Here is a 13,674-nt window from a genome sequence, read left to right on the forward strand (position 1 = left end):
TGTAAAAGCAGTCGATCGAGGTTCCAAAATACAAAGCCGGGTCAATGAAAATGCAGTAGATCACAGGTCCAAAATACGAAGCCAGGTCAATCACAGAAGCAGTCAGTATCAGAGTCCAGGAACACGCAACAATCGTAATAAAAAAACCAGAAAATAACACTCAGAATAAACCAACACGTTAGAAAACGGAAAACGGTTTAATTTAAAAGTATGGTCGACTGTCAATGTCAATCGTCAGTGTTTCAAGTGGTTTCAAGTAGTGTGATTATTGTGATTAACTAAGACGTCCTCATAGATAAAAAAGAATTAAAAATAAATCATAAAATTATTTAATTACAATATTTGTTAATATTTCTAATCACAAAACTTTTTTTAGATTTGTTATTAAATCGATGAAATATCGGTCTAAGGTGCAGTGACATCTAGTGACTAAAACGAAGTACAAATACCCAAGTTACGGGGCATCCGTCACTAGATGGCGCATTTCTAAAAAAAAACCTCAGAAAATTATTGTACTTCAGTTGCATCCCCATGCTTTGCCCACTAGGCCACCACGACTTCACGACGAGAATTATACATACCTAGATAAAAAAGTAAGGCGTAAAGTATTGCGTATGAAGTACATATTTGTAATAACTCTTTATGGGAATTGTGGCTTGTTTATAAATAATGCAGAACTAAGTTATAACAATACGATTTACGTAGTTACACCGTTAAACAATAATATGACTCACTATGTTTACCTACTTAGTATGAATGGATTGGTCATACTTGTGAAAAATAGGTACCTACCTTGATAAGCAATTATTAGCTATTTTATGTGTTTTACAAGATTATCACAACAGAATCACATGAATTTTCTTGATATGGTGTTATCTCTAGGATCCAAGAGAAGTTACCGAAAGAATTTAATTTGATTATAGGATACGTTCCTACTTTTTTATTTTTATTTCAGTAGGAAAAAATCATCAATAAGTGATGTTAACTGTCTGATTCGCAAAAGTATGTCACGGCTATGGTTCCTTTATTATTAAACTCGTAATGACTTCTGATCTTATACAAATAAACGTACCTACAGCAAATATACGGATATAAATCGTAAACGTGTTATCAAAGTATAATGACCTATTTATGTATGTGACAAAAAATGCTTCCAGAAAAATTATCTTATACTTAAACTATGTTTTGCAAACAATTGGAAACGATAAGTAAACATAACATTTCGGAAATTTCGAGACTTGTATTTTTTAGGCTTACTGGTAAGAAGATTATTAGGTAAGTACAGAGACTTATTGATTTGACCGGCTTGTATAATATCCCAAAGTACGAGGAAAACCTTATTTAAGAGTTAATTACACAGGATTTTTTAAAACCATTTGTCTAACCGAGGGCAAGAATGTTGCTCGAGAAAAAAAACCCCGAGGCGAGGGAGGTTTTCCAGTCATTAAAATTAATTAAACTGTGAAAGAAGTTAACTAAGATAAGACTTCCCATTAATCACTTTTAAAGCTGGATTTTCAGCTTTGGAGAAAATGAAGTAACATCAAAATTAATAAATAACTACATCTACTGTATTAAAAGGGAAAATAGTACAGAATAGGTAATGTAAGTTATTTCATAAAAGTAAGCTGAACGGTTTTATCCATCCAATCTTTATATAACTCAATCTTCTATACTTAGGAACCTTTCGTGCACCATAAAATGTTTCCATTTAGGTATTGTTCATGTAACAACTTGGCTTAGTGCCAGATTCAGGGCTTATCATGACGAAAATATGTCTACGTCTGCACTATCACTGTTTTTCATCACAATAGTTCAAAAACAATTATTAGAGCAAGTAGAGACAATGTTACTATATTTTTCACTTCATTTATTCAGATAATCATCACGAGTGCAGGTTCTAAGAACAATAGGTATAGTAGCTGAAATAACTGTTAGATATTTTAACCTAATATTTTTCACAGTTCCATGAATAGCTACGCACTACGAGTTGGTAACATCACTAGAGTTACAATTCGACGCACTAAGGAGGCGACTAATCGACTATAGTCCAACGTTACTTTCCACATTTGGAGAGGATTATAAATAGGACCAAAAGCTGTGCTACAACGAATCGCAAACCACAGAATACTACAAATAACCACATATACATTCAATGTATTTTAGAACACTAGTTACGCGCATACTAATGAACTTCTACATTTAACCGTGACCCAAACGTAAAATAAGTCATGAATGAATAGACTACAATGTTCCCACCAACAAAAGAATTAATTTGTAGAAGCTTACCAAATTGGGCGCAATAAAATTGTGACGAAAATCGAATATTTTTGACGGCGGACATTTTCCGGTTCATTTAATTTAAATCGGTTGATTGTTAATGAAAATTTTATTAAAATTGTAGCTCGTTTACCGTTTACATAAGTTTATTTAGTAAACACTAAACAAATAGCTTATGTTTGTGATCTATTGTGGCGAACAAACACGAGGCGTCTTGGCACTGCTCGCCGCCAAATGTAGATTATGCTTATCACGTATTTCCGTAACTATACAATGAGAATAGATATGCTTTCCCAGCGATTCATTGGCAGCTGAAAGTACTACAATATATAGTTATGTACTACAGTAAAAAAATAGCCAAGTGGGAGTCGGATTCCATATGAATTTTGAACTATTATTCTTTTCTCAAGAGATTCTTGGTAGGTTGGGCTTATTACGTAAAGGTACCAGTGTTAAATAAATAGAAGGGCAGTGTTAATACTAAGTAAGTAAGTGGGAAGTTCTAGAATGCCTAAGTAAAGCCTCTTGTTACGTAATATAAGAATTGGGTCATTTCCTAAACCTTGCGACAGCCTTCGTAACAAAGAGGTCGTATTTGATATTTAAGATTTCTGCGACATTGTGCCGAAGGATCTTCAAAAGATACTTAATGGCCTTGTTTATATTTTTATTATGTTACAAGAACTCGTTACTTTTTTATTTGCATTTTTTTACTCTGTTAACATTTGACTAATTTTGATATGGTAATTTGACTAATTTCGATCGTTTTATTAAAGCAATTGTTTTTTTGCGGTTGTTCTGTATTGTAGAGGGGGTAAGGTCGGGCAAGGTACCTAAATGTAAACAAAAAAATTTAAAGTCACCGGATACAAACAAAGATTGGTTGCGTTGTAGTCTCATCAAATGATTACAGCGAGGGGTCAACCCACATGCGCACGTCTATGAATTCAATCAGACGACTGAATCCGTTCTCATCTGCTGTTGTAAACAGATGAGAAACGGACTATTCCATTAGTTATGACAACATTAGTTATGATCAACCGATCGATAAAAACATACCGGCCGAATTGAGAACCTCCTCCTTTTTGGGAAGTCGGTTAAAAAGGTGAAATCTTTAGTTAAAAGAACTGGATAAAATAGTCATTAAAGGTAATCTTTTTCTCGGAGATTCGATGGTAATGGAGCATAATTTCAAAAGCCCAGTTTGTAGATTTCTAATGAAATCAAAACTATCAATCTTTCTTTTGTACATAGAGACATAGAGTTACATATAGATCAATTGATTTTTGGCTGAAGGAATTTACAGTGTGCATTAGATCTACAAATGTGTTTCATGGGACCCAAGATTGAACCTTGGGGAATCCAGCGAACATACATACCAATAATTCTACAGATATACTCGACACAATGCGATCAAAATTGGATGCTTGCTATTAAATTATTTGAATCAAGAGAAAAGCAATAAAACGGCTGTATTGGAACAAGGATTGATTGATGAAATCCGTTGGCCGAGTTGATTGAAAGCGAGAGAGTGGTCGCTATGTTGTACGTACCTTCGTAACAGCTGCGTTTTCCAGTAAAACAGTTAACTGAAGAAATTGGTTTTCTATTTAATGGGAATACTGTCACGTATCTAGAACTGTCTCTCTAAAATTATTTACATAGGTAATGACCTAATCATTACCTATGTAAATAATTTTATATGCAAATACATAAATAATATAATGTAACTAATGATGGTATTGTTCTTTATTGTTATGTAAACGTTATTAATAAATCAATTAAGTATTAGGTAATACAACATTCGTCACTCGTTTTATCGCGATATTATCAAGAAGTTGTAAGAATGGGATTATTTGTCAATTACATACATTGTTATCTCGAGAGCCATGTTAAGTTATCTCTGATACAAACATCGTGATGGTCATCGCGTTTCTGTTCATTGTAGACTTTAGCAAAAGAGATTATAGAAGCATAAATAGGACCCCTCGCGGCTGTTTTATAAGCAACTTTAACGGTCGCTTTGTACAAAACGTTGAGGGTAGGATAGTTAGACAGATATGGGTCTTTCTACAAAAAAGTTAAACAGACGTTTATCACGTATTTAAGACTTAAAGAATTTTGTGTGTGAAATTTTCTTCAAAAACGCGACAAACGTTAGATTTAACACTTAAATCTGTGGTTTAATTTTCTTTTAGTATGTAAGACCAATTGATACTTTATATTGATTCTAAGTACCTAGGGACACACAGTTTCATATTTTCAGTACGCAATAGTCCAGTTTTGGAGTGTTTCAGTAGCTTTTGTGCGTGAAAAAAATCATTAACATATCCAAAATGTAATTTCATTAAGTGGGTGGTGCCTTGTTCATACATAATTACGATGTATGAATTGAAGAACATAATTAGTGTATTTTCAATAACATGTCAATGTATTTAAACTATTCGAACGAGTAAATAAAGTAAATTAAAACTTTTTCTAACAGAATTCCTGCATAAATACATAATTATGTATTCTTCAACTATTATATTAAGTATGTTTATGTACGCATGCCTACTATGTGTCATTTATAAGTGTTTATTGATATGTGTAACCGGTTTATAGCTATCTATAAATATATATGTGTAGATATATGTGATCTAATGGCCGATCGTTCGAGTCACATGATCAGACATAAGACCAGATAGATGCAGGTTAACTAAACTGACCCCAGGTTTATAAATAATCTTATTATGTATGCGTAGGTTGATTGAATCTAATTAATTAATTTTACAGTAAGTAAATTAAATTAATAAATTTATGTTTTTCCTAAAGGTCTGCAAATATAAATTGAGTGAAGAAAGTGTTGTCTTGTGAAAATGTTTATCACAAAAAGTTATACCTAAAATTATTTAGTTTTTTTTTCTTCGGTTTCAGTTTCATGTACCTAAGTATTTAATTTTTATGTTCGTTTAATATTTGATACCTACAGGTACAAACAGAACATTTTGTAACTCAAGGAAAATACAATGGAGTTTTTTGTTTACTTATTAATTTAAAACAAAATACCCTGGATTTAACTCTAAACAATATAAATTCAGATTAGGTAAGTAGGTACTTTATATGATTCAGCCACACGTTTGATTTTTTTGTCAAATTCAAAATGAAAACATTGCTGAAAAAACAAAAACAAAGGTCGTTTTTGGAAGTATGCGAAAAACGTTTTTACCTAAGTAATTTATAATAACTCTTGTTAACTACAAATAATATATTATGAGTTATTAACACTCACATAAACTAAGCTTAAGTATACCTACTTAATGCTTCTCTACATAATATAGATATAAGAGGATTTCTAACGTAGCGTTAGCAAAAACAAACAATAATGGATTTTCCCGCGATTTATTAACTTAATGACGAATGTCATTCATCACGGAGAGATGCATCAAGATTAATTTAAAACTGGGATTAGTGAGAGACTAAAGTCATTTGTATAATCCTATTATTTGTAATTCATGACTTAAGGTGTCTTAGAATTAATGTACCTACGGATTGACAGAGCATGAGGCGATTATGGAATTTTATGCTTATTCTGTGACGAAACAGGAATTGTAGATTTAATGTGACTTTAACACATTTACTGTCCCGACTATCATATCAGAGGCGCGTGTTCTTATATCGCAGTTATAAAACAATATAATGTATTACCGCTAGCCAAGCGTCCGCTAAGCTGTTTATAATCGACACACATTACAGCGTCGTGAGAGGAAATAAAATATGATAGTCCAGTTCCGAAGCTCGTGAACACATTGCAAATGATCGTCAGTCGAGCGTCCGGGAGAAGGAACGTAGCGGGCCGCTCGTGCAGCTGTCACAAATTCGCGCGTCCGGCGTATTTTTAGTCCGACAGAACTATTATTCTAGAGTGGCGGTTATAGTTACCTCGTATAGGGAACGGCTTCGTCATAATAGTCTCCGTGGTAGGCGGCAACAGCCGCTGGGTTTCCGGCGACATCACACTCGGGCACAGATTTAACTCATGTTTTTTACTATCACTGTTACTGTTGACGCCGCCGCGAAGCCGCAGCGACGGCGACCCGTTTGTCACATCCATCTGTGTGCGCTATCGAAGCATGACTGAGAGACGGAGTCGAGGCGGGCCGCGCGCGCATGCAGTGGCCGCGGCTCAGCTGATTGTACACTGAGCACTGAGTCTAGAGGAGGCGTCGCGGGTGAAACGGAGATATCTTTGTTTGCATCTGTTTGCATGTGGTGCGGGGCGACATTCAAGTGCAAGGGCGATCAGGCGAGCAGGGCGTACTGTCACGCAGCGCGCACGGGGAGCCGGGCAGCGTGCCATACTCAACGTAAACACTTCCGAGCCGTGCGTGTATTCCACAGAGTACTTTTTATGTGTATTCCTGTAGCGAGTGCGGGACAGACGATAGCGTTCCCGCTCCGGTACGCTCACCGCATCGCATGATTAAAGGAATAGCTTCAGAACCAAGGGATTGTAGAATTTAAAACACAGTTATTCTCCGATTTAGTACACTTTATTCCACAAACACTTTCTATGGCGGTCAACAAGTGACTGACAAACCAAATGACACACGTGATTATTACAACTCGCAAAATCAACTGACCGTCTTATTTATTAATCAACATCAAAATAATTTAAAGTATGACAATACTATTAACTAAACAATTAAATATCAAAATATAAGTAAATGTAATTTATGTATCCTTTAACTTTACATGTACAATATTGGGTATTACCTAAATACAGTTTTTATTAAGTACATCCGTTTGGTCTCAAGTCAAAACAATGTATAATTACATAATATTCAATCAGGTGAGTATTAATTATTCTACAGAGTTTGTTTTACATAGTATTAATTATTCTTAATTATGTTACTAATATTATTATTAAATACCATTAGGCTTACAGCTCGGCCTTCCTGCAACAAGCGAGTCCCTTCGCGCAATAGTATACACAAAATACGGAATGAACTGTAATTTTACTTCATACACACTAATGTTATACAATACTAATTTTATGCAAATCATTTTTTTATTTATTTACGCATTAATTTGAATGACTACAGAATATACAATACAATAAATTATTATTTATCAAATAGTACCCATGGACGTAACATTATACTTTAATGTAATTAGTATGATAGTATAATTTTAGCCTAAGAGTGAAAATCGCATGATCTCATATTTATCTATATAACTGTTAATGATTATTCTATGTCTGCTGTCTGATCATTATCAGAGTTATTTTCATCATCACTACTTTCCAGATCTCTATTGAAATGCAGCCATGGTTGCATTTTGTCTACTGCTACAATGGCTTCGTAGCGGCGGTTATTTTTTCGAGACAATGGTGTGTCTTCGATTACATACCTATCATTGGGAAGGGCTTTTAGGACCCGGTACGGTCCTTGGAACTTTACGACTAATTTTTGCGATTGTCCATCATGAGCAAGTTGCCGTTCTACACGCACTAAGTCTCCTTCAGAGTATTGTTTTGCCGGTTTTCTACGGCTATTAAACTGTTCTTGATCTTTGTTTTGTTTTTCTATTATTTTCTCCCTAGCTTCGTCCCTAATATCTATCAGGTCTTGTCCAGACGTTACATTAACAGTATCGTCTAGAACTTCACCTAAAAGTCCTTCACTACGACACTTAATGTTAAATCCGAAAAGCAATTCGGAGGGTGTCTTGTTAGTTGTTTTATGAGTAGTAGTATTCAAGCCTAGTTGAATATCCGATACGTACTCGTCCCATGATTTTTCGTCTTTTCCGTGGGTTGAGGTAGATAGCGCATCTAAGATGGTTCTGTTAAAGCGCTCTACTTGGCCGTTCGCCCTAGGGGTCGCCACTGCGTTCACTATATGCTTAATGCTATATGAAGTTATAAAGTCTTTAAAAGCTCCGCTTGTAAAGCTAGATCCTTTATCTGTAATTAGGCGCATCGGGGTTCCAAAATAACTAATGAACTCTTTAAGGACTCTGATTGTGGTTGCGGATTTAGTATCTTTTACTGGTTTTATGGCAACGTATTTTGTGAACCCATCCACTATGACGAGTAAATAGCAATTTCCTTTCTTGCTTTTTATAAAAGGTCCTAAATGGTCAGCATGAACTGTGTGGAAAGGCACGCTGGGTTTGTCTATAGGGTGAAGTTCGCCTTCACGTTTCCCACCCGGTGCTTTGTGGTGCGAGCATTCCAAGCAGGAAGAAACGTATTTCTTTACGAACTTCCGCATTTTCGCAAACCAATAATTCTTACGAATGCGCTGGAGAGTCTTGTCGAAACCACAATGACCCACGTCATCATGATTCATTTTCAGGATTTGGAAACGCACTCCTTTGGGTACGACCCATTTGATTTCATCCCCAACAATTCGATATACCCGATCATTCTTTAGTTTATAATTTTTGCAAATGTCCATTATTTGTTCTGAATTTGAGTCAGATAAAGTTTCCTTTATCCTTCTTACTTCATCGTCAGCCGTTTGTACGGTTGCAATCCAGTCTTGTTCCGTGTTCTCGATGGTCAGAACATCCAAACATACTGGTGATTCTATTTCACCGTCTCCAACTGGATTGCGACTTAGGGCGTCAACGTGAGACATACGTGACCCCGGTCTATACTCGATGGTGCAGTCAAATTCTTGCAACTGTATCCACCATCGAGCAATTCGGGGAATGAGATCACGCTTGATCAGAGTTGACCGTAATGCATTGCAATCCGTGAAGATTTTGAACGGAATACCAATCAGATAAATTCTAAATCGATTAAGTGAGGCCACTACTGCTAGTGTCTCCAGGTCATAGGAGTGGAGTTTGCGTTCTTCTGCGTTAGTTTTACGACTGAAATATGACACAGGTTGGAAAACCCCATCTGAATTGGCCTGAAGTAAGATGCCAGCTAAACCCTCTTTACTGGCATCTGTGTGTAATTGAGTCTCAGCACGGTGATCATAAAGTGCGAGTATGGGTCTTTCAGTTAGCATGGCCTTTATTTTGTTAAAAGCATGGTTTTGAGCTTCGCCCCACGTCCATTTACTGTCCTTTTTTAGCAAGTCCGTCAGGGGTGCCGCCAGTAAAGCGTAGTTTCTAACGAATCGTCTAAAATAACCTGACAACCCAAGAAACTGCCTAAGTTCATGCTGATTGCTAGGTTTTGGGAATTCACTCACAGCTTCGGTTTTTCGGTGACCAGGTCGTATTCCGTTAGAACTTACCTCGTATCCGAGGAAATCAATAGTGTCGAGGAAGAAATGGCATTTGCTTAATTTTAGCGTAAGACCACCCTTTCTCAACAGCCCTAGAACTTCCTCGAGTCGTTGCAAACCCTCAGTTACGTTTTTAGCTGGAATAAGGACGTCATCCATATATACAATGGCATACTTAATTTTTGCTTCCAGAAGTATTTTGTTAATTGTGCGTTGGAAAACCGAAGGCGCATTTACCAATCCAAATGGCATTCGGTTATACTCGAATTGTCCATCTGGCGTAACAAAAGCAGTTCGGTGTCAAGACTCCTCAGCAATTGCTATTTGATAGTAGCCAGAGGCCAAATCGAGCGACGTAAATACCGTGTTGCCCGCCAGTTGATCAAGTTGATCTTCGATTCGTGGTAGGGGATAGTGTTCCTTTTTCGTTTTACGGTTAAGCTCCCGATAATCGACGCATAACCGCTTATCCCCCGTTTTCTTTTGCACTAGCACGATTGGGCTGGCGTACGGTGAGGTGGATTCTCTGACAATACCGTGATCTACCATCTCCTGTATCATGTTCCGGACTAGCGCTCGATCAGCGAAAGACATCCGGTAGGGTCGATAGACAACAGGTTCTGAATTATCGAGTTCTATAACCATTTCAGTCAAATCTGTGAATCCCAGATCATGGAGGCCACTCGAGAAGCAGTCACTGTGTTTTTGTAACAATAGTTTTAATTGCATGAGTTCCTCTGGAGTTAGGTTGTCACCGTGATTAAAGTCATCTTCGTTCTGGATTTCACAGAACGAAACATTGCATGATTGCAAAGTATCCTCTGGATTTCCCTTATCAGTACTCTTGGGATAAACACGTGCTAAAAGAGTTCCTCTTTTTAAGTTAATTACACTAGATGACGCGTTGTGGACCAGCAGTGCGCTCCGTCCACCTTTGACTTCGTAATCGCCCGGAAGGAGGTAGTACTCACTTCCTACCGGACCCCTAATGGAACCATTAACGTAGACTCGTACATCTGTTTTCGAGTCGGCAAGAACTTGAACAGCACGCAACGTATTTGGGGAGATATCGATGTCTTTACTCACCTCCAGGTGCACCTTAGTACTCGGAATTTGTTGAAATATTACGGCAGTAGGGGTCTTTGTGATAATGATGTCTGGTTTTTCAGTAAACGAGTGTCCTAATAGAACCGACTGACTGATGACATAATCGTCGACTACATACATGTTTATGGTCTGTGTTATATTTTGAACTTCAACGCTGACGGTTGTCATCCCTACTGGGTTAGTCAGATTATTACCTATACCCCTGAGGGTAGGTAAATCCTCTGGTACTACTATATCTAGATTAAATTCCCTAGCCTTTGACAACGTTATTAGAGAGCATTGACTCCCCAGATCTAAATGGCAATCTACAACATTTCCGTTCACCTTGATGTTAAGCTTGTATTTAGCATTCACCTCCTCTACTATATTCAACTGGGCAACCTGTTTTTCCTTATTATCTTTAAGTTGATTTGTGTCTCCTTCGCGGCTTTTATTAGTTTTATTCCTATAACAATGGACAGACAGGTGACCCGATTTATCGCAAGTAGTACATTTTGCTGGGGGTTTGTCGCATTTAAAACGCGGGTGACCAAATTGATCGCAATTATAGCAAATAATTTTTGTAGTGTCAGGCTTTGAACCACCGGATTTAGCAAAGGATGTTGTATTCCTGCGTTCATTCCTGAATTTCGATGATGATTCGTGGTTTTCACGGCTTTGTCCTACTTTGACCGTTCTGAAGTATTTAAGAACTTTTTCTGGGTCAGAAAATTGTGCCGCTTGAGCGCCTACCCTGATAGCTCTATCATCAACGCCATGCAGCAGACAATCTACAGCCTGTCGCCCATAAATTTGACATCTATTTAACAAGTTAATTTTTGCATAATAATAATGATCAAGCGATTCTCCATACTTCACTCTTTTAGCGAGCATCTCGGTTAAAAGTTCAGCATAGTCCTCGCGAACTGGAAAAGATTCTATTAATTTGTTCTTCCATTCTGACCAAGTGAATAGCATAGTGGGCAAATTTTGATACCACGATCGTGCTAGCCCAGTCAACTTAGGTAAAGCGTAATGGATTGTCTCTTTATCCTCCCAGCCGTAAATTCCGGCGCACTCCTCTACCTTTGTTAACCAGGTCAAAATCGTTTGTTCCTTTGACATAGGATCAAACTCGGGTACAATGTTAGTATTAAAAGTCATCCTTGGCTTATCTGAACCTTTAACCGATTGCAAAATAGACAAAAATTTATCTAATATAGTATCTGTAGAAGTGTCATGACATTTATATTGCTTAGAACAAGATGGTTGTGACTCACCAAGATCACGCGATGGACTGCGACTCCTCTTCCTGTTGCACCGGGATTCACGCCTTGGGGTAACTTCGTCTTCACTCCTGGGTGTGCACTCGAGTGAACGTCTTCTTCTCTCTTGCCCCGTCCTTAGCGAGCGCTCTCGCTCCCAACGTGCCGGTGTACGCAGGCACCTCTGCGCAGTTCTCCTCGAATGAGTTGTTTCACGCTCTCCATCTAATAATCCATTTCGTTCGACCTCAGCATCGCGCTCCCGCGATGCCCCTGGTCTCTCTGAACCATATTTCCTTAATGACCTGCCTTCACCCACACGTCTGGGTTCTCCAGGCCAACTTGCATGACTAAGCGCTCTCCGCCTTGACTCCAGTGCATCCTGACCCTGACCCTTATACATGGGTACTCCTGGGTCTGCACTAAACCTCTCAAAACTTGTCTCTCGTCTATTACGATCCTCTCGATCCATGTTAATAAACTGAAACTGACAAAAATACAGGTTAATAAACTGTTGCTATGCCTTTTACTGAACCAAATCACAGCAAATTAGATTTAATGTTAACAATACGTTGACACTAGAATGGTCTTGCATTATTAATTTGTTATTAGCCTTTCCAAGTCAGAATGAAGCCTTTTACGATGATACGATGTTCTCCTAGTCGATTATCGGTGGCCGCTCTCATGTAAGGAAACACATATTATAGTGACATATTATAGTGCACAAACTTTGCGCAGACACAGGTGCACTCACTATTCCTTCACTCTCATAGCCCGATGGGACGGCAATCCGACACGACCGGAGAGAGATCAGGCGCGGGACCGATATCCCATGCACGGGTGTATCAATCACCAACTTCCAGGCTCCGGACTACTTCGTGAAAGTTTCTAAAACCCGTAAAGTGATTTCGGCCCGTCCCGGGAATCGAACCCAAGACCTCTAGCGACAGCTAGACCAACGAGGCAGTTGGTTCCGATATAGTTGCTAGTTAAGTCAAACGAGACAGTCCAGACGGTATTATAACCATAAAATATCTCCAACGACATCCGTCATATTCGGTATGATAGTAATTCAAGCGCGTGTATACAGCACGTAAGTACAGGATTTGTACTGGAAAGCAACACTTGTAGAAACTAAAATAAAAATAGGGAGTGCCACGTGGTATTAAATATATTCAATCGATCGTATCCGAGTCCACTAAACACCATATTACCCGATCTGCTATCTAATAATAATAAAAAAAATCGATTGTATTCACGGTATTATTATATTATGTGTCCATCTAATGAAATTTAGTTCGTACTACTAACGATAAAAACTCTGGACGGAGGGAAAGAAAAGAAACAGCAAAAAGAGAGAGAAAAAAAAACAAAAAATATGTAGTACACTAGTTTTGCTATGGTTAATAATCGTCCTATTATTTTATAACAATTACCTCAATTTCTCACGTAACCAATATTCATATAAACAAAGCGTGGTACTTACGGTTTTTCTGTTCTTCCCGTTTGCAGGCGTGGTACGAAAAAAATGTATTTTTCCGCTGATCCCACTTCTGAAGCTAAAGGAATAGCTTCAGAACCAAGGGATTGTAGAATTTAAAACACAGTTATTCTCCGATTTAGTACACTTTATTCCACAAACACTTTCTATGGCGGTCAACAAGTGACTGACAAACCAAATGACACACGTGATTATTACAACTCGCAAAATCAACTGACCGTCTTATTTATTAATCAACATCAAAATAATTTAAAGTATGACAATACTATTAACTAAACAATTAAATATCAAAATATAAGTAAATGTAATTTAT

At 37.5% G+C, this 13,674-nt stretch overlaps 2 protein-coding genes across 2 annotated transcripts in view; both read right to left on the bottom strand.

Moving 5' to 3' along the window:
* The window catches only part of LOC110382547 (6-phosphofructo-2-kinase/fructose-2,6-bisphosphatase), a 43,141-nt gene extending 36,616 nt beyond the window's left edge, over nt 1-6,525 (bottom strand). The window contains exon 1 of the mRNA XM_064035941.1: nt 6,202-6,525. Within this exon, the coding sequence (XP_063892011.1) occupies nt 6,202-6,373 (172 nt within the window). The 5' untranslated portion in view covers nt 6,374-6,525. The remainder of the gene's footprint in view (nt 1-6,201) is intronic.
* A 3,277-nt stretch (nt 6,526-9,802) lies between these two features.
* On the bottom strand, nt 9,803-13,031 carry LOC135117240 (uncharacterized). The gene has a single exon (XM_064035939.1). It carries the CDS (start codon nt 12,330-12,332, stop codon nt 9,810-9,812), a length of 2,523 nt encoding a protein of 840 aa, XP_063892009.1. The 5' UTR covers nt 12,333-13,031; the 3' UTR covers nt 9,803-9,809.
* Nucleotides 13,032-13,674: the final 643 nt, after the last annotated feature.

This window comes from Helicoverpa armigera, chromosome 8 (genome assembly GCF_030705265.1).
Source record: "Helicoverpa armigera isolate CAAS_96S chromosome 8, ASM3070526v1, whole genome shotgun sequence".
NCBI classification, from domain to species: domain Eukaryota; kingdom Metazoa; phylum Arthropoda; class Insecta; order Lepidoptera; family Noctuidae; genus Helicoverpa; species Helicoverpa armigera.

Coding starts and splice junctions, on each gene's coding strand:
- LOC135117240 (XM_064035939.1), bottom strand. CDS start 12,332: ATGGATCGAGAGGATCGTAATAGACGAGAGACAAGTTTTGAGAGGTTT.